This window comes from Haliotis rubra, unplaced genomic scaffold (genome assembly GCF_003918875.1).
Source record: "Haliotis rubra isolate DU_JTF1 unplaced genomic scaffold, ASM391887v1 Scf427, whole genome shotgun sequence".
NCBI classification, from domain to species: Eukaryota; Metazoa; Mollusca; class Gastropoda; order Lepetellida; family Haliotidae; genus Haliotis; species Haliotis rubra.
This window is the reverse complement of record NW_025767110.1, coordinates 895,213-917,784: the sequence shown is the minus strand read 5'-3', so window position 1 is coordinate 917,784 and position 22,572 is coordinate 895,213. Positions and strand designations below refer to the sequence as shown.

The window sequence follows — 22,572 nt, the reverse complement described above, 5'->3', positions numbered from 1 at the left end:
CGAATCCCCGACCCGGTGGGAGGCCGAGCCCCAGACACCGAGGGAAGGGAAGAGCCGAAGGAACTCCCCGCTCCTGCAACTGACACACCACAAGGGACTTCACAGAGTCCATATGCTGCTGGAATAATTGGGTTATTAGTGACATATCAAAACCACCGTGGGATGACTGGGGAGGCGACTTATGCGACTTATGCGACTTAGGTTTTTTAGTCGGTTTGGACTTTTTGGCTTTAGACGGGGGGGACCTCCTGGGTAAGTTCCCCTCCCGCCTCTCGCAATTCCTTGTAGAACAGGAAATCCGCTGCCTTCGTTTCTGGGCCTGGGGAGAAAAGGCCATACAAAGCTCACAAACATCGGGGTTGTGTCCCATCTTTTCAAGGCAGCACAAGCACTTATCACGTGAGTCGTTTGCCGGTGAGCAGGTTGTATTCTTGCATGGCGTCATCAACGTTCTTGAACGTTTGAACGGAGTGGTTTTCGCGCGAGAGTTGGTCGTTGATGAACTGTATTCTCTGCATGCGTTTTTGGGCGTACTCGGCTTGCAGTTTCTCCAAGGCCAAATCGTGACGTTTACTTTCCGCTTCCACTTCAGCTGCTTTCGACGTTCGTAATTTGGAGAAGAGATAATTGCTGCCGGAAAATGCGAGGGCGTTGACTAATGCACCACCGACCATCATGGCGATCGTAGCCATTCTTTTTTATATTATGTGTTTTTAATATTACTTCAAAATATTTCCCGGTATAAGTCCTTGTTTCACGAGAATGTCCTTGGTCCCATCGCGATCCCTAAGTCCACGACGAGCATGCCCATGTCCTGCACGTTGAAAACGAGTTTGATCATCGGCGATCATTTTCGTTAAGCGAGCGTTACCTATGGTTAGTCCAGCGACCACAACGGCATGATATGCATCGTTGACGAATGTTTTTCCTTCGGACGACATCGTGTATATATAAAATATAAATATATTTTTTTTTAAACAAAAAATTATAACATAACATGAAAATTTATTTCTAATTGCGTCGTCTGCTGTTGCGGTGGTTGTTGCTTGTTATTATTATATAGCAGCATAACGACGACCACGCTTAATCCCGTTGCCACGGCAGCAACAATCCACGGAGTGTAATTGGTATTATTTTTGTGGTGCTTGGCTAAACAACCTTTTCTACTGGCGGTGACTTTTTTAGGATTCTTGGTGTACTAGTTGTATCGGTGTCGTCGCTTCCCCCGTCGGCATTTCCTCCTCCTGTTGAGCATCCATGTTCTATATTATTATCATTATTATTGTTTGCTTCTTTAAATTGACAATGCTTTGCCCTAATGATCGCCACAGTCACCGGGGCCAAAAACATGCCGTATCTGTGGTACAGTACGCAGCTGACGGTGCTCAAAGCGTGGTCGATGAACGGATCTTTCTCAAGATCTTCCCACAGGTAAAGTCGACGTTCTGGCGGAATGGGAAGGAAGTACGACATTATGCCGGTGTAGACCTGCGTTATGACAGACCCTATGGTTTTCGTCATTTCGGCGCTGAGTCTGGCTTCGTATCTCGTGTACAGCTTGTTGATTTCTTCGGCTGGCATTTTGTGAATTTTATTGGGAGTGTGGTCACCCCCACCCAAGTATTGTTTGGCTGTGCCGCTAACCGCGAGCGCCACCAGTCTCTCTCGCTTGTCATTTCCCGAATTCTGGATCGATTTTGTGACTATCCGAAGTTTAAAATCGACAACGAAGGTCTATCCAGAGGTCGATCTCCTGAACAAACCCACGAGAAAACCGCTCGCCCTGTCAACGCTAGACAGTCGCCGTGGCGGTAGTCAACTGATCCGCGAAGATCTAAACCTGCGAGATTACGACAGCGCACGACCCAAACAACTTCCGTCGAAGGACGTCTGAGATCTGCAAAGCGTAAGGACCGAACTCGGTGATGCTGGCACTGCCGACGATCTGATTGAAAAAATATTGGTCACGTACTCAAACGAACCCTTGCCCGGATTTGAATTTCCTCTTAGGGAACTTCAGGGTCTAGACGAAGCCATGAAAAATGTGCGCATAGAACTGGTGAACAACATGGGTAAACTGAAGGAAATCGACGAGCACATCGCTCGCGAGAAAAGAAAACTCAGCATTTTGGACGACGAAGCCATGAAAAACATTATCGAGAAAAGATTGCGCAACCTGGAAGACAAGAAACGGACCAGATTCTGCTTCTTCCGGTGCCACAATGCCTGTTTCGTACTGCGGCACAACTCGACTCGCGTTATTGATGTCCAGGTTCAAGCCCAACTTTTGATCGCTGGTGGCGATGACGATTTCGTTGTTGTAGCCCACCACTCTGTTCACCCTCAGTTGCATGTCGCTCGGAGCCATCTACAGTCCCGCGCAGAACACGTAGTTGACTTTTGAAAGGGCGTATTCCAGCGCGTTTTCATAGCATTTGATGGCACTCGGTAGATCGACCGGTCTAGCAATGGCATCCTCGACGTTAGACACGAACTGTTTCTGTGCGTCGTAAGCCGTCCCTTCACGACCCACAATGCTGGAATGTGTTTGCGTCTGAGCGCCCTGCACGGCCCATGTTCGAATGGAATCGTTTAATCTGACGACACCGGCACGAGTAAACCCTTTCGAAGTGTCCAGCATGAACATTTTCCGATCGTCCGCGGGTCCCTCCTCAAACCTCCAAATGCGGTAATCCTTGCTGTCGTCGAAAGCCATGTAATCCTCGTTCCACTCGTTTGTCGTGACAAAATGATACGACTTGTAACCCCAATTTTTCACCAGCTGTTTGCTGGCTTCCGCGAGAGACATGTTGTGAAACCGTGTTTCAGACCCGGCAAACGCCAATCGACTGTTTTCGGTTCTAGTTCGAATTCACCGCTAACGCGGTCGACGCACGTCGATCGTATGGATTGTTTACGGCATTCCAAGCCTTGTCCTGCGGAATCCGGGCGCTGATTTCTTTCAGGATATGTCTGATCTGCTAGTACATGTGAAACAAGAATACAGACCGGCTCAGCGCATCACGACGAGTGTCGTTCAACGTCACGCCGTACCCAGCGGTCGCGCACCACACGGCAAAATTGAATTGATTCTGCCAGAACTGCATCGGGTTGTTAAACCAAGTGTGTACCGTTTTCACAATCGTGACCGAAAAAACGTAATTGTTAAACACATCGATGAACTGAACTATGATCGGTAGCACTTATATTATCACTTTTAGAATAAAACACTCCCGTTTTGTACATATTGAATTGTTATATATATTTAATCTTAGTATACATATCTACTTTTCAATATGTACATGACGCTTCTGGGAATCACGAGCGGCGAGTCCGTTCAACTGCTGCACGCCCGGTCAGCTTGAAGTTGCGCTCTGCGACATCACCTACTACCAGCGATGCATCAACGGAAGAAACAACAGGCTGTTCATCAATAACACCCGCAAAATTGGGTTCAACTGCTGCACGCGATCGATAACCCGTCCTGTCAGCTTGAAGTTGCACTCTGCGACATCACCTACTACCCGCGATGGATCAACGTCAACGGCAGAAACAACAGGCTGTTCGTCAATAACACCCGCAACCAAATAAAGGACGGCTACTACAGCGTGTGCTCGCTCAATGAAGAAATTTTCAAACCCGTGGGAACTGAACTCAAAACAAACGACTCTAATGGCACTACTTAAAACGGAAAAAACGACTTGAGACTCAGTTGGCCGTTGGCTAAAACGCTCAGGTTTACGTCGACCTCGGGGACTAGTGCGGATTCGACGAACCCGGAGTCGACGGCAAACTGTAAGCCTTGCAACTGATAAACAGAATTTACAAACGCGTCGAACTGCCACCCTCTACTGCTGCTGGTGGTGGTGGCAAGAACAACGACCTAGGCGATTTCGTCGATACCGAAGGAGCGGTCAACAACACTCGGTACGACCTGATAAGCAATGACGAGGACGAATGGACAATAACCCCAGCGTTTCGCGGCAGGCTGTTCCCCCTGGACGACGTCCAGACCACGGCCGTCTCCAGAAACACGCAGTACACTCTCATCTTCAACGACGACAACAAATGGGTATTAGTGCCATCCCAAATCAACTGGAATCTCAACATCACGCTCGGCATCACGTTTTCACGGACAACAAAGATCACTACCTGACAAAGGTCGTGAACAACGGAACGCTGCTCGTGGCTTACATCCCTATGCAAAGACGCAGCGTGATCATCAGCACGTTGAGGCAAAGAGAAGCCCACATGCTGTCGAGCATACCCGGGATGCAAAACGTGGGATTGCAGATGGTGTCGTAATTCAACAGCGTGGTAGACGTCCTGGAAAATCTGCCAGTGAAATCCACGCTGTACATCCAAGTCTACCTCGGCGAACCGCCGTCGGGGCGTTACGTTGTTGAAATCGTGAAAGGGATTAAACTCCGCTGGGCCAAACAACAACAATACCAACTTTGCTCCCTTTACGTGCGGGTGAATGTTAACGCCTACACCAGTGTGCAGGGAGTCACCGTGACCGTGGAAGACACGATATCGCTCACTGCAATTTTCCTACTCAACAACATACATCTCATGGGTTTGAAGTGCACGTCCGAGGAATTATCTGATAACCAATTGAAAACCATTTCGTAATACATTATATATAAACGAGATGACAAAGTAATGCTAGCCGATCTGGAGACATGCGGGGATTCGATCTGCCCGGCGAGGAAAACACCTTATACGCCATGCGCTTACAAGATAACGTGTACAAACGACGAGAAGTCATCATCGAATCTCAGTTGAACTGGATCATCAATATTATCCTTACCACCCCCTATCTTATCATGGATAATAATGATGGTGGCGTCTCGCTAAAAAATAACGGGATACTGCTGGGGAGGTTTGATCCTGGAAGATTAACGTGAACAAGCATGTAGCGCCATTACCAGATCAAACGGCTAACATGTTAGTCCCCAATGAGAAAAAGCAGCGATATTTTTACTAAAATAAACTGATGAGCCAGACTCGTGGATCAGAATGATACAAGGTTCTACTCTTATTATCGAAGTATTTGTTGGGGATGCCCCCAGAGTAGATATAAACCTTCTGCACGGGTTAAAAATACGCGGGCATGATCGCCATCAACAAAAACGTTGTTGTATTTGTATACAACCAGGAAGAATCCCCACCGCAAACCTAGATATTATGATTTTTCAAAATGATTTTATTGAACTCCAGACCATTTATATATACGAAAACTTGTACCTCAACAGCTTAAAGTATATTCATCAAACATTGACTGAGGACCAATTAAATACTATTTTATAAAAAGAGTATATATACAGAATGGGACTGTACCCGGACTGTACCCTTAAGTTCGTGTCTCGCAGACTGCAACGTAAAGCATTGAAACACGACGAAATTAGAATTCTAACCGAAGCAAACACGATAGACGTTCATATTTCCACTGCGCTCACCGACTCTAAAATCTCCGAAGAAGAGTTTCGTTTGGTGCTATCAGAAATCGCAAAATATCACAGAATGAAACAAGAGATTCGGACCAAGTCTCGTAAAAACGCCGTCATTTGCGAAGACGAGAAAGAAAAATTCATAGAACAAGGGAAGCAACAGGCCTGACAAGCCTTCATTATGAAAACCAAACAAATCATAGAAGGAGATTCACAATAAATTGTTTCGCGGATATCAACATAACGTAGCCAGCCGGCCAGCCAGCTCAGTGAGCTGTAGGTGAATAGCCGAGCTGAGAGACACACACACACTCGTCTGGCTCACAGCGCTCGCTCAATGCTACCGAAGACGGCAGTGAGGTGACCTGGGGGAATGCGAGAGCTGCGGTATGATTTTGCAGAAATCAACATAATGTAACCAGCCAGCCGGTTGGCTGTACAAGCCGAGTCGAGACACACACACACACGCCCACTTCGTACTACCACGGCGACCGAGGGGCTGCTGCGCTCAGTACTACCGAGATGACAGAGAGGCGACCGGAGGGGACTGCTGAGAGCTGCGGTATGATTTAGTGGAAATCAACATAACGTAGCCCAGCCAGCCAGTCAGCCGGTCGTCTGTACAAGCTGAGTCGAGACACACACACTGCGACTTGCCCACAGCGCTCGCTCAATGCTACCGAGATGGCGGCGAGGAGACCCGCCAGGAGGAACTGCCGAGAGATGCGTTTCATTCAATTTCAGACATCTGTAGCCTCGCTAGTCAGCCGTCCGCGCATCATCATACCCGAGCCGAGACACACACGCACACACACACTTATACTCGTCCACGGCGCTCGCTCAAAGCAACCCCCGAGACGGTGGCGAGGTGATGATTGCCGAGACCTGCGTTTCATTCACCTTCAGACAGCTCACACATCGCTACAAGTACATCCTAACGAGATGGTATCAAGGCAGCTCGGGGGAACTGCCGAGAGCTGCGTTTCATTCAGCTGAAAACACCTCTCGCCTCGATAATATATAACAAGTACGACAATATGTTGGATTGTTAGCCTTTCGCCAGACCGACCCCATGCTCACTAAAAAGGGATTATTTCATAACTATTTGACCGATTTTCATGAAATTTTGCATGCATCTCGGCAGATGGTTACGTTATAGCAAAACGGCATTGGGAACAGTCTCGATGACTTCATTAGATTAATTAAGACTTAATTACGACAAAAAGGTTTTTACCATTTCCCGACCGATCCCATGTTCACTTAAAAGTCAATATTTCAGAAACTATTCGACCGATTTTCATCAAATTTTGCATGCACCTCAGTAGTAGTATACACAGTGGTGCTACGGGAATAGGGACCTGGTCCCGTAGCCCCATTGTGCATACTACTTAAGACGCCATGGTAGCTACATCCTTAATAGTTTCAGTATTAAAGTTAATATTTTTTACGTCTGCTATCGTTTATAAAGAAGCTAAGTCTAATTTCAAAATGATCATTTAAAAAGTGTCCTATGTAATACAATATCATCGCACACTAATTTGCATAATGTCATGGTCTGTTCTGAATAAGTCGCATTGGACTTAGAAAAAAACTGCATTGCTCATTTCTGCACTATTCTCTCCTCAGTAAAATCCTTCTTTTACGTTTCCTATCTCCCTCCCACTGCGACTGTAGTTAGGTCGAACTTAGTTTAACAGATATTTCACACTATCACATATTAACTACCTAAATTGTAGATATACATGAGAAATAACTTTTTTTTCCTATTTCCAACAGTACTTTAGATACTATTCTCACCAAACATACTATTAAAGGTCACATGCAACCAAAAAATCAAACATAATTAAAACACAATTATCACTTATTCATGACATATAATATACATTGCTGGTTATGAAAAAACATATGAACAAAATTATAAGCGTACAATCGCAAATCAAAAGTGCAATATTGTGTACTTCGGTTTACTTCCCAAGAAACGAAGCAGCCGGGATACCGAACCCAGTCAGAGCGGGTGGGTGTGCACTCAAGTGTAACGGCTGGTTCATTTGCAGATGCCCTCACGGCTTATTGTGTGTGTATATATAGAGATGTTGGGTTTTGTAAATACATGTACATGCTCATTTTTTGTGTATAACATTTTGCAATCAACAGACATCATAACATGTCATGTGTTCAAGTATCACCCCTGCCTGTCTGTGTAATTACATAGTCTGACAGAGACCGAACTCGGGCCATAAATCAAAGCATTTTGTTTATGGTGTATAGCCTGATTGGTGTTAAGTTCAAATTGCATGTGGTCAGTGATAGCAGTTGTGTATTGAATATTGTCATTAGCAGACAGGCAGGCAGACACACAGGTGTCAATAAAACAAGACATTGAGTTTTGTCTGTGACAACGACATATCTATATCACAGTTAGAAATTCTGTCAACGCTGAATAATGATAATTCTTTTAAGTATCGAACTGAGAAGTGACTCGGTAAGAAGAACGTGTGGTGAAATAGACAAATGAAATTGTATAAACAGTTAATTTACTGTCATAACATATAAAAAGCTAGCGCCTGTGAGATATCAACAAAACATTAGAAAAATAGCTCACACCAAAGCCTTCACCGAGTATTCACCGGACAACCCATTTCCAAGCTGCGCGAACCTATTTCACTGCGCACATGCTATGAGCGCAGCCCAGCTGTTGAAACCCGTTTTCCCCAGAAAAGTCTGGGGAAATTTAGTGAAACGTTTGAACTCCGATTTCGCGACGTTTTTTTCATCTCGTTATTTTTCAACTTTATAAGTTGAATTTGCATTTTTGACGATTTGTTTCGGTAAGTCCATACCGAAAGGTATCAGAATCTGCAAAGTTGTGTTTTACGTTGCATGTGACCTTTAACATCCAAGATGGTAACTCCCAATTGTCTTGTGGTCTGAGTTGTCCGCAATTAGGACCCCCATCACGAGGGGTCGGCTTATGTACGAAACATACCATTTTGACACTGATTTTAAGGGTCAAGTTAAGGGGTCAGCTTATCTATGAGATCGGCTCATCTACGGTAATATACTGTATATGTATTAATCAATCTGAAGCAAGTTAGGGGGTCGGCTTATCTATGAGATCGGATGATCTACTGTAATATACTGTAATAATATGTATTAATCAATCTGAAGCAAGTTAGGGGTCAGCTTATCTATGAGATCGGATCATCTACTGTAATATACTGTAATAATATGTATTAATCAATCTGAAGCAAGTTAGGGGGTCAGCTTATCTATGAGATCGGATGATCTACTGTAATATACTGTAATAATATGTATTAATCAATCTGAAGCAAGTTAAGGGGTCAGCTTATCTATGAGATCGGATCATCTACAGTAATATACTGTATATGTATTAATCAATCTGAAGCAAGTTTGGGGGTCAGCTTATCTATGAGATCGGATCATCTACTGTAATATACTGTAATAATATGTATTAATCAATCTGAAGCAAGTTAGGGGGTCAGCTTATCTATGAGATCGGATCATCTACTGTAATATACTGTAATAATATGTATTAATCAATCTGAAGCAAGTTAGGGGGTCAGCTTATCTATGAGATCGGATCATCTACTGTAATATACTGTAATAATATGTATAAATCAATCTGAAGCATGTTAGGGGGTCAGCTTATCTATGAGATCGGCTCATCTACTGTAATATACTGTAATAATATGTATTAATCAATCTGAAGCAAGTTAGGGGGTCAGCTTATCTATGAGATCGGATCATCTACTGTAATATACTGTAATAATATGTATTAATCAATCTGAAGCAAGTTAGGGTCAGCTTATCTATGAGATCGGATCATCTACTGTAATATACTGTAATAATATGTATTAATCAATCTGAAGCAAGTTAGGGGGTCAGCTTATCTATGAGATCGGATCATCTACTGTAATATACTGTAATAATATGTATTAATCAATCTGAAGCAAGTTAGGGGGTCAGCTTATCTATGAGATCGGATCATCTACTGTAATATACTGTAATAATATGTATTAATCAATCTGAAGCAAGTTAGGGGGTCAGCTTATCTATGAGATCAGATCATCTACTGTAATATACTGTATATGTATTAATCAATCTGAACCAGCCACAGCTTAAATATTACAAGGGTTTCAATGACTGGAGTAGAAACCTACCACTCTACAGCATGTGTTAGAGCAGACTGGTTGGAGTAGTCAGACTCTACAAACTTGTCCTTGTAGATGCGGCCACACAAACAGATCATGTCTGGGACCTGGCTCTCAGACTCAGACATGGCCTGTGAACAACAAACAGAGGTGGCACACACACAAACTGCCTCATCATCTTATCAAAATGGTTCAAAACTCATAATTCTACATATTATTGGGTCACAATAATATTTTGGTGACATAAACCCTTGATATTTGTATATGGTCTGTCCTTAACAACAACTACTGACACGATACAGTTCATAATTAGCTATGGACTATGTTATATCAACTGAGTGTATGTTCTGAATATTCATTGGCTGTCTGATGTGCAATCATGCAAAAATGAACATCATTATCATTCTCACTACAGTTTTCAAACAATGGAATGAATAACAGTAACCCATAATTAAAGCAGAAATACATGTTAGTATGTGCTCAGATCTTGTATGTATAACCAGCATTATCGCTCTATTTACAAGTGACCTGTCACAAACTGGACTTTGCTCCTCAGTCTCCAAGTAAATGAAACTACACATGAGACTTTGGTAACTAATGACTAGTTACATAGTGGTTTTACACCAAACAGAACTCAACAATGTTCTAGCAAAATGACAGCAGCCATTAAACAATCAGATAGACAATGAGCAATGGTCAGGGAATTATGACAGGGGATCAACTAAATCTGACCATCCAATCCATTAAACCATCTGTTATTACAAGCACAGGCTGCTTAGGACCAATTCTAACCAGAACACATGCAAAACATTAATACATTTTTAATGAATTCCTATTTGATTTGTGGTATTTTCACTGACCTTCTCCATGACATCGAGCGCCTTGTCTCTGTCACCATTCCTGTTCCGTCTGCCAACATAACAGTAGTTACAGTGCGTGGCCATATTATTACGTACAATTGTAACGGCGTTGATATCGTGTATAGCGATGCCCATTTTTAAAATACTGCTACTCAAAAACGACACCACATATCGTCGTAATATCCAGTCACATGATCGACCATGATGTCACGTGTCTGTCATGTGACTCTATTTTTAATCTATTTGTCGTCTGCTAGATATTCTGGCTATTTCCGGCAACAATGGGGAAAAATGTTCTAACATTGCAAGATTCTTTGGAATGCTTCGAAGCAGCGTATATTCGGTGGCAAAGCGGTTTAATCGACGTGGATCAGTCGAGAATGCTTCCAGAACAGACTGTATGAGGAAACTGACTCCTCGGGACAATCGACAAGTTTTGAGGTTGGTCAGAGACAACAGGATTTCACCTTTGGGTGAAATAACTGAGAATTTGAACAACAATAGGGCTACACGTGTATCGGTGAGGACTGTAAGGAGATGATTATATGAAAATAAATTTCATAGACGTGTTGTTAGAAAGAAAATCCAAATTTGTGACTATAATGTCAGAAATCGTTTGGCCTGGGCAAGGGGTCAACGATATCGTACAGTGTGTAAAATTATCATTGGGGAAAACAATCGTGTTTTTGTTTGGAGACAGCCCGGTGAAGAATACCTCCCGCAGTGTCTTTGTCCGGGACGACAGGCACGCGTCAGTTTGATGTTGTGGGGTTGTATCACCTGGCATGGTGTTGGTACCATTTGTGTTGTTAATGGCAACATAAATGCTCAGAAATACACAGAAATCCTCGATGATATGCTTTGGCCCGTTATAGTCAGACATTTTCCGGGAAACCGGTACATCTTCCAAGATGACAACGCCCCTGTACATCGGGCCCGTGTCGTTTCAGGATTACAACCGACAAAATGACATTACTGGAATGTTGTGGCCTGCACAGAGTCCAGACGCAAATATTATTGAGAACTGTTGGCTCTACCTGAAGAATAGACTTCAGGGATGCCGAAGAAATATTCAGTTGGCTGCCAACTTGGAACACGAAGTTGCGGGACATCTGGGAAAATATTCCCCTCGATTTCATCAGAAATCTTTATTCATCTATTCCAAGGCGGATGTTGAAAATAATAAGGAACAAGGGACACATTACAAAATATTGAGGTAAGACTGTTTATATTTAACGAGTTATGACTCTTTGAACTCCCGCATAAATTTGTCGTCAACAATCGGTCCGCCATGTTTGTACGTAATAATATGGCCACCCGCTGTACATGTTCTCAGGCAATACATCATGTGTGAGGGCATGGCAGTTCACTTGGGTGATAGAAGTAGCTACTTGCATCAGAAGAGTGGTGAATGTTGTTGTTTTTTTATTTTGTTTATGGGCTAAGAATAACTGACAGTATGCAGATCGTATTGATGAGAGGAAGGTGATACATACCTGTTTAGTGCGAAGGCATACAGGTTTTTGATTGCAATAGTGTTGACCACCTTGGTGTTTGGGATCCGGCCAAGATCCTCAACCAGTTCTACCATTGCATTGTAGTCCTTAAAGCAAATATCAAGAGCCATTCATCACTACAAAGTCCTATAGCAATCAGAGACATCTAATTTGTGGTTAAGCTCATTACTAAACAAGACCTGCAGTTTACACAATCTATTGTGAAGCTATTTTAGTGATCTGCATTGTCTGCCATCTGTACTATCCTGGGCAGGCTGGCCATACCTGTTTCTCCCTGTAGGAGATGAGCATGTTGAGGACAACATCCACTGACATCAGCTGTGGGTCGTCCAGTCTCCGGCGCATGGCAGTCAGTGCCTGCAACACCATAATGGTCACCAGTAATTACATGCACCAGCAAAACTCACCTGTAAGGTTTTTCATTTAATTAAATGTAATAGTTTATTAAATCAAGAGTACACATTTAGAAAGTGGTCAAATGTAACATGTGTTTACACTTTCTACATAAAGTACAGATTCTAGTACAGTTGTTGGTTGAGTCCGATCAGTGATTTGAAACATCAGCCATCTAACCCACTCTGCCACCACAGCTTCCGCAGTAATGGAAGTAGAGGAAACATGGAAGTTGGACAACTGTTAGTCTAGATATCAGAGTGCTAATAATTAGGTGAATCACTCTAAGAGTGATGGTTCAAATTCCAGATGGGACTAAAAAACAATCCAATTTTTAAAATTGATATGTTATACTTATTCTGACTTATGCTATATGCTTATCTCACTTTCCCTTTGAACGGTTACATGGAAACTTGAATCCTTTTGCTCCCTGAAACAAACGTAAAATCATTTACCCAGTGGGTTACCTCCCTTAGCCCACACTAACACCTACAGGGAGGCCCCTAGAGCTGAGAGGGGAGGGCCCTTCAAATCATGAGTCAGGTTAAGTATAAAATATCAATTTTATCATAAAAATTACATATTTTTCCTTATCCTGACTCATGCTATATGCTTAAGGAATCAGACGGAATAGGTGGTGTGTCAGCTACCTACGGGACTCCCTGTGACTGAATCTGTCAACATAGCGTTTGCTGTTATACCCCCTGGGAGCTTTTCTTATGGCTTCTTCGTGTTGAATTCTGATGATGATCGGGGCACAACCTTCTTAAATTAATAAAAGAAGTAAATCTTCTAGATTTCGTGGATGTAGACAAACTAGTATGCCTTGATGTCTAGTCATCTCGAACGACCCATATGTTAAGGTAAGAACGTTACCAGAACTAAATTGCGACCTATCTGTTAAGGCAAGAACGTTACCAAAACTGAGTCTACATCATTCATGCGCTGCCTTATCTCATAAAACAGTGGAGCATGGACTCTCTGCCAGCCTGGCGTCCACAAGTCAGCGTGACAAGGGTGAGTTTCTCATCGTCTGGCAGGAATCCTGATTTGTTGAGCTACTACAAGGGGGCTCAACTAGTGGATACCGGATACATCTCCTGTAGCGATATCCCGAAGATAATGGTTGGCGAACACTGTGTCTGACTTCCAGAAGCAGCCTTCTATGATGGTGATAAAGTGACCTTTAGGAGGATCCAGCCCTGCTGCTCTGTAGGCTTGTAGGATGACGGCTCTGATCCAAAACGAGACTTCAGGAGACTTCAATAGTCATGGTGGGTGATAGCGGGATGAAGAGACGCTTGAACTTCCTCCTCCTTGTAGCAGTCCTTTCTAATTAGATCTTCAAGGCTCGGACTGGGCACAGGGACAGGTCTTGTGCATCATCTGGTCCGAGGATCGTAGACAATGCTGGGCCGGAGACGAATCTGGTTAATCCGTTGTCGAGGACGTGTATCTCTGACATCTGGGCAGCTGTAGATAGTGCGAGGAGGAACAGCGTCTTCGGTGTTAGCACCTCAAAGGTAGTGTGACTCTGGTAAGATGTAGTCGTTGCTGGTAAGATGCTGCAGCACTACGTTGCGGTCTCAGGCTGGAGCTCTAAACGTAGTGCTGCAGCATCTTACCTTAGCTGCTCTGGTGGAGTACCCTCTTCTTCTCAGGCAGTGCGTAATACGTTCCATGTGTAAAGCGGGAGCCCTGCTGGATTGGCGTGAGGCTATCTTGTGTGAGGATGGATCAGTAGATTTGGCCAGTCTGGTAGATGCAGCATTGGTTCTCCCATGAGTTGTATTCAGTCTGGAAACCAGGTTCTCACTGGCCAGTAAGGCACAACCATATCAGTCGTAGAACTTTGGTCTGGGCGATCATGTGTAGAACTTGTGGTAACAGGATCGGCGGTGGGAAAGCACACGCGTTCAGTCCCTCCCATGGTATGGCTGGAGCATTGCGAACCCAGGCTTTAGGATCTGGTACTGGTGAGACGTACATCGCAATCTGGTCATTGAATTGTGTCGCAAATAGATCTATTAGGGGACGGCCTTGGTCTTTGGTGAGCAGCGGGAACACTTCCGGATGCAACATCCACTCTGTGGGTGATGGTCGGACTGGTCTGGATAAGGCATCGGCTAAGATGTTCTTTGCCCCTGGAATGTGGCAGGCCTTCATCCATAGGTTGAGGTCGTCTGCCAAGTTGAAGAGCTGGAACATCAGTTCTAGTAGCAGCGCCGATCTCATTGAGCCATGTAGATTTATGTAGAAGGCTACTGCAGAGTTGTCTGTGTGGATCATGAGGAACTGATTCCTCAACAGCTGCACCCAGTGTTGAACTGCCTCAATGACCGCCTTGAATTCCAGCTGGTTTATGTGTAGAGCCCTTTCTTTCTGATGCGGTCTCTTTGTTGCAGTGCGCTCCCCATTCCTGTAGAGATGCGTCCATGAAGAGATGAAGGTTGTAAGCCAGCTCTTGCAAATAGGTTCTGCCGCAGACTTTCGACTTGTGCGTCCACCAGAGTAGACACGACTTCAGGAGCTGAGGGATGGAAACCTTCTGTCGATATGAGGCCTGAGGAAGCGTGGTAGTGGTTGTAACTGCAATCTTCCTCTGCATGTGAGAGCCTGTGCTGACATGAGGAGGCCTAGTAGACACTGACACGCTCTTATCGGCAGTGGTGAGTTGAGAGTAGCTGAAAGATACGCCTGGATGCTTGACTGTCGATCTTCTAGAACAGTGATGCGATTCGCAGTGAAAAAATAATGATAAAATAAGAAGAAAAAACCAGAAGAAGTGCATTCATGCATTTGAGTATATAGAGACACTTTTTGTCTTCCTTGTTCTCCTCCCCCCCAACCCCCAATAGTTGATCCAACACCAAGACAGGTATATGGAAAACAAAATGGAGTCCAACTCACAAAAAAACAAACAGTATGGCGATGAGGGTTTGGACCACTCCCCTAGATAGTGTTGTTTCTACGCCTCCTCCATACAGGGGCTCCCCCAAGGAAAACCACCGGTGAAGGTGCACTCCAATTAGATATATACAGGTACATAGGTATAGAACACACCATGCCAGGAACCAAGCTATCGTGCGAAGCTTATGCCGAGATCCGAGTGGGTCGTTTGTCCCTTCAGGAGGCGAAGAAGAAGTACCACATATCGCAAGCCAGATATACGCGAATCCGGCGCAGCTTCGAGACACACAGAGAGACAACTTCCAACATGGCAGAGGTCTTCAAGACCCTGCTAGAGAACTGCCCCCATCTCTTGATTTCGGACAAAGAGAAACAAATCCTGGAGCAATCGGGACACACCTTCTACAAGCGATACCAGATCCCTTGACAGTTTCTCGAACTCTATTTGCTGTGCTTTCGCCAATTTGTAGAAGATGGCAAAATAGTCAATTTTGTCTACCTCTGCATGCCGAACCAATTTCGACCTGCAGCGGGCAAATTCCGAATTGTTCTCGCCGACTGCCCAGAAACAAGTGACAGGCACCACCAATGCACCGACTGCCTCGCTGCTATATCGGAACTACCCAACCTATTCGAACCAGACAAATCTACTTGCAAGTGTGGCGCCATAGACAACTGCGGTGGCAGCAAGAAATGAGATAGACTATACATTGCCGGAGCGATTCCCACACGAGGTTCCAAAAGAAATCACGATCCCTTACTGTATCTAGAACATAGAGAACCTGTACGACAACGTCTGCCTCCTCTGGTGCCTGCGACACAAATGCCTCCTCGACAAATTGATGGACAATTGTCCATGCGAGAAAGATTCTTGTATCTTCCAGCTGCTAGAGGGGAAAGCAGAGCTATCCCCTGGACAAGACAACATATCGTCAGATTGTCACCGATCCAAGCTATTATTTCAGCGTCCGTACAGATGGACGAGTCCGGATCCTCCTGGATGTTGTCATCCGATGCCAAGGCCTCATCCTGGATGGAGTCTCTGAGGGATGCCGTTGGTGTAGATTAGTTACGGGGACGCTGGAGTTCTGTAGACAACTGCTGCTGCTTCATTGCCACGACAACTTGTCTGGTGATATTCGCCACGAAGTCCTGTTGGTTGAAGGGCTGCGTAGTAGCATCCTGGAGCGGATGTATTTGCAAACGATGCGCAGGCAAGGTAGGAGGCAGGTAGTCGCTTGAAGCTGGAGGCGGGGTAGTGTTCGCAAACGCTAATGTGTTAACTAGAGCACTGCTGGTAGGCTGAGGGCACTGATGTAGAGTGGCGGCCTCCATAGAGGGGTTCGCGAACCGTTGGGTGACATGGGTAGACTGTGTAGAAGCTGGCTGGATGCTAGTGTAAGGCTTCGTGAACCCTACTGAACAGTTGAGGCGCTGTGTAGTGTAGACTGCATGGTTGACGCTGTAGCTGCTGTATGATGATTCTATGTAGAAGGGTTCGCGAACCCATTGTCTAACTGTTGAATGGTGTGAGTAGACTCTTCAGATGTATGCAAGCTGCTAACACGAGGGTTCGTGAACCCTGCTGGGACAGTAGAGGCGCTGGGTAGTGTAGACTGCCTGGCCGATGCTGTAGCTGCCGCATGATGATTCTGCGTAGAAGGGTTCGCGAACACTGAAGTAGTCGTCTGCTGCGTAGACCTCACAATGATCTGCGGTTCGAAAACCGGTGGTTGTGAGTAAGATGAATCGTCTATTTTGTCAACAGGCGTCAGATCGTTCGCGAATGAGAGAACTTCAGCAGCAAGCTTTGACGACTTCAAAGGTCTCATTGAACGTGAAGACCGGGACGACGATGACTTCAATGATGACGACTTCAACGTAGACAACTTCGAAGATGATGACGACTTCTACTTCTTTGATAGCGTCTGGAGATCAGACCCTCCCTAAGAGGAGACTTCCTCTTAGAGAAGGGCTGAGTTGCTGTCTCTGCAAGAGTGGCAGAGATGGAATAACCACGGAGGGAGATTCCAAGAAGTCAGCTGACAAGGGAATGCTAACATTCCCGGATGATGGTAGAGGAGACAACTCAAGACCAGATGACTGGGAAACGCCCTTGCCAGCGGCAACCCTGTCTTGACACCTAAGATTGTCCACAGTCTTGCGTAAACGGGATAACAAAAAAAAAATTTAAATGCAAAGTTTGATTAATGTGCATAATATTTACAATGTTAAACCGATGCGTTAACACAAGAAGAACACACGGGGTACGGATCAGCCGCTGAAATGTGTAACCAGCATTGTTTACATGCCACCATGTAGAGACAGTCACCTGAAATCGAGTGAGAAAATCTCATAAACTAGCCATAACCTACATAAATAAATACATTGTTATGATAATATAAGGTACTAAAATACAATTCACTGCCTTAATTTGAAAATCTAGCCGAAATTATAAAAGATATAAGCCGTAAAAAGGGACCCAGGAAAACCAACCGAACGTCCGCTTGGGCGATGAAGGAGAGAGTGACAAGAGCATGCCAGCGTTCAGGTCACACTGGACACTTTGGCGGAAAAAGGGAGGTAACTCACTGGGTGAGGGATTTTATGTTTGCTTCATGGAGCAAAGGAATTCAAGTTTCCATGTAACCGTTTGAATGGAAAGGGAGATAAGCATACAGTATGAGTCAGGATAAGGAAAAATAATTTAGAATCTGTACTTGACAGAGAAAGTGTAATCCCAAATAAAAGATGTTATGAAATCAAGAGAACAAAAAATCTGATCAAAGGATAAAAAAAACACTTATATAATGTGTCAGTCTGTACCTTTGCCAACTCCTCTCCTTTGAAATTTGCTCTTGCCTTTCTGAGATCACTGAGAAACCTCTCCTTAGCATGTACTCTAAGAACAAGAAGGGATAAAGTGGATGTATAAAGGCAGCTATACAGTCATATTCACAAACCAGACTAATTACACATTAAATAAAAATATTTGAAATAACTGCCGAGATGAAAGCATTATTTAGTCACTGATCTTGTATATGACTGAGATGATAATCTAACAACTACACAAAGTCCATGCAAATGTCATACTTTGTATTACGCAAGTCAAGACTGGTTAATCTTACAGCTCATGTATCAGTATATAATGATGGATCCTCCTTGTCTTATATCACAACTCAATATAACCTCGTATTGCTTTCTGGACCTACCAGTGAAGTAAAGTAGTAAAAGTGCTTTTCCATAAACTGTCTAGTTAACTCAGTTCAAGATGATTTCAGGATTATAGGTGATCATTAGTATGTTATTCGGAGCCAGAAGTTGTCCTTGGCCCACATCTATCATTAACAAGTTTAACATGAGATTTACGTGTCTCCCATGTCTCTGCTGTGATCTATCTATGCTGGTATGTACGATCAACATAGCAACTAGGTGTCTCCCATGCTCTGCTATGATCTATCTATACTGGTATGTTTGATCAACATAGCAACTAGGTGTCTCCCATGTCTCTGCTGTGATCTATCTATGCAGGTATGTATGATCAACATAGCAACTAGGTGTCTCCCATGTCTCTGTTATGCTGTGTACATGCTTGACATACTTGTTGTCTTGGTCCACATCACTGAAGGCAGCCTTCAGCTTCCGACTGAGGGTGGGTACGTCAGGGTGGACACAGCTTCCCCCTGAGATGCGGGGCTGGGAGGGGTCACTGATGAAGCAGACCCCACAGCTGTCAACCTGGTACGGGAAGAAGAGGATCCCTGACCCACACGACAGCTGCAACAACAACCGGCAACATGTACTGGGTGCTGGGAGAATACATCCAGCTGAAACCAATATTTCACTTCACACTTTCAAATATATTTAATGACAGAGGAAAAGGTAAAGGCACTTGCACAAAATATACATACAACTCTACCCTTTCTGTCAGAGAAAATAGTTTCAGCTGGCAGGCTAGAATCAGATTCAAGAGATGATCAACATATTGCCTTCTCAATTTCTTAAGACCATTGGTCAGAGATGTGAGAAGGACAACCTAAAGGCTGCTGCTATTGAGACATACATTTCCCCTGCTACATGGTCTGTAGCAATCACCACACTGCCACCACACAAATAGGGCATCTGCTGATCTACTGACCCGAAGAGACACAGTGACCTCAGGGTCAGTGTCAAAACAGATGACAATGTTGTTCTTCATGCTCATGCTCTGTCTGATGCCGATGTGGTAGTACAGTGGTGCCTGCTGCACGGGGATGCTCATGTCTACCACCACAACATCAGCGTTGTAGAAGATGTCCAGCACTGCTGTCTCACCAAAGTCCAGTTTCTGGAATGGAACTGTCTCCAGACTGGCATTGTAACTGAAATATGAAACTTACAATAAACTTTTCATAATAATATTCCAAACATAATAATTTATGCATATGTCATATAATTTTGCAGTGAATAAACCATAGATACTGTGTAAGATATTTACTATGTTGTGTTTGTTATTACCTGTTGCAGGCTTTTTGAATTTCAGCCTGTGCAGTTTTCCTTGCTTTGATATAATCAGCATTTGTCACACTGAGAGCTTTTGTGTCAGGCTTGGAATTGCCCTCCCCACTGCCTCCATTGCCGTTGCTGACACATACCACCTTCATTGTCACACAACTACGTCATCCTACCTGTAACACAAAATCATAAAATCAGACAAAAACCATAATTACTTCTTAACATAGCACCCGCAAACAAATATACCATGACATGATCATATGAGGGTCCACTGGCAAGAGGTTTTTCTATCCAGTCTGTGAGTAGGAAAATGTATTTGTTTTAGAGTAAAAATATTATTTTATACTTATCCTGACTCATACTATAAATCCAGGTCAGGCATTCATACGGAGAGAGTGACAAGACATAGTTGGTCAGGTGACCAAAAGGGTCCCAAAGGGAGGAAAGGGACGCTACTCTGGGTGAGTGATTTTACGTCCGCTTTTTTAAAGGGAACTTCAAGGGATTTCAAGTGTTCCACTATTATTCGCAAGAGGAAGGAGACAAGCATAATATGCATGAGTCAGGATAAGGAAATATAAAGATTTTGTGGACTTGTAAGACTTAAGACGATCCATGTGTTAACAATATGTCATAAACTTAATTGAATTCAAGCTCTGAATTATATAGTAAAACTGGGGGGTATTTACTCTCACTAGTTGCTAAGGGAACAGTAATTTGACTTTCATGAATCTATGTGATTCTGTGGGAAAATTATTTCCTCGAAGGAACTGTCAATTGCTGTGCTACAATCAAAGGTCCAAATTGATGAATACCAGCCACGTCTTCTGTGCAAAATCTCTGAGATAGTGATTGGCAAAGACAGTATCAGACTTCCAGGAACATCCCTCCATGACGGATGTGATGGAGCAATTGCTATGAAGCGCTATGGCTCTTACTTCATGCGAATTGGATGCTACTGGTGTATCAAGTCCAGCAGCTTTGTAGGCTCTGAGAATTATTGCTCTCATCAATATATTATGAAAGAGTGATACCGTTGTTTTGGAAACTTCTGTTTTAGAGATTTTGTGATAGATGTATGAATAACGTCTTGAACATCCTTCTTCTTTCAGCCGTACTTTACATGGGAAGAGCTCTGACTGGACAGAGCAATAAATCTTCTGTATCTTCTGATCCTAAGAACGATGTCAGATTTCTCTTCTACAGTCCATAGTAATGTCGTCACTTCTGTGTTGAGGTGAGCTCTGCAACCTTGCACAGACATTTCTGCAGATGCAACGGACAATGAATCTTGAGATCCTGATGATTCAGAAATGGCCTCGAAATCTTTGAATAGGTCACTTGAAGTATCCCTCTCACTGAAATGCTTGCATGGACATGAGGAATCTTAATATCACCTGCCATTGCTTGACAGTTTACTTCTTGTTGAGAGCTAATGGCAGATAACTCTGATAAGAGATAAGACCATTTAATTCTGACCAAACAAGCATTTTTTAAAGTTATCACTGCTGCAAATATCTGTATTAATTTTGACAACTCCTACGGTTCCAACACAGCAAAAGCTTTTATTCTGGGTCATCTGAGTACAAGACTGTATTCTGACACTGTTGCTGCTGGTGTTTGAAAACCATGTAGCAACACTGTAAGCAACAAACTGAAAACTGCATGACATTCCATGCCCCTTCCACCAGGTTATCTCCCCCTTTCAGTCATATGGCTTACACCAGAGGCGTGTTCAGAATCACGAGTGCCCACGCTATTGCCTCCCGTGAGCGCTCGTAGCGGCCCTGAACGGACGTGAGTGCTTGGTTACATTAAACCATTCGTGACCAACTCGTGTTATTCCGGGACAAGCCGAATAGCTTCTTGTCTTCTAGTTAAAGGTTACGGAAAGGGGCGAGTGGTGACGAATGACATTAAACGTGGTCACCATCTTGGTTCGCTTGGCGAGGCAGCTGTGAGGATGGTTCGCGTGTGCGCGTGGGCGCTCAAAATGGGCACAGGCATTCAGGATCAAGCGCTTCGCTAGCGTTCGCAGGCACTCACGGTTCTGAACACGCCTCTGATCACTTGACCTTAATCTAAATATAACCTGCGAGTGTGAGCCTTAGCATTTGACTACAACAAAAGTATTAAAGCAATATAAAGACGATTGTGGGATTGTGCTGCAAACCTCACTGGTAAAACAATACCCTGTTATAGCAATCCATTTCTGGTGTGCATTAGCTCCTCATGCTGAACTACCATTTGTACATGCATAACCACTGAATAAGCTCAGTAATGTTGACAATTTTCAGCATTTGTCTATCAAACATAGTCTGTGCTAATACATTATATTACACAGGAAGCAATGTTTCGGTGTAGCTTCTAACACTGAATCCAAACCTACATCGAAACATTGCTCCATTTTTAATAAAGTTGTTCATCTATTTATTGAAATCCTCAGGTTCCAACACCATTATCAAACAAATATTCATTCACACACTGTTATCCTTCCCTAAATGTGAACTTATATACATATACTTCTTTTGATGCATCAAGTTTCATTATTATGTATATGAATGCAAGTTATTCATTACATTTACAATATATTGAAGCTGCACACATCAAAACATTTTCATCCTGAACACTATATACCATGTGACATCTTTATAATAAATGAGTTAGTTTTGAGGCTCTGAATATGTAATCAAAATGACGAGGTGTGCTGGAGGTGTTATAGCATTGTATCCATTCTGATTCATCTTAAAGGAGGGAGTTGAAGCTTTTGTTG

General features: G+C 43.7%; 1 protein-coding gene across 1 annotated transcript in view; it reads right to left on the bottom strand.

Annotated features, from left to right (window-relative positions):
• Positions 1 to 22,572, bottom strand: part of LOC124288843 (mitogen-activated protein kinase kinase kinase 15-like) — a 69,917-nt gene that overhangs the window by 45,983 nt on the left and 1,362 nt on the right. The window contains exons 2-9 of the mRNA XM_046725399.1: positions 19,803 to 19,972; positions 19,444 to 19,666; positions 18,907 to 19,082; positions 18,132 to 18,207; positions 12,267 to 12,359; positions 11,982 to 12,088; positions 10,486 to 10,534; positions 9,635 to 9,756 (exon numbers count right to left, since the gene is read on the bottom strand). Coding sequence (XP_046581355.1) covers positions 9,635 to 9,756; positions 10,486 to 10,534; positions 11,982 to 12,088; positions 12,267 to 12,359; positions 18,132 to 18,207; positions 18,907 to 19,082; positions 19,444 to 19,666; positions 19,803 to 19,948 — 992 coding nt within the window. The 5' untranslated portion in view covers positions 19,949 to 19,972. The remainder of the gene's footprint in view (positions 1 to 9,634; positions 9,757 to 10,485; positions 10,535 to 11,981; positions 12,089 to 12,266; positions 12,360 to 18,131; positions 18,208 to 18,906; positions 19,083 to 19,443; positions 19,667 to 19,802; positions 19,973 to 22,572) is intronic.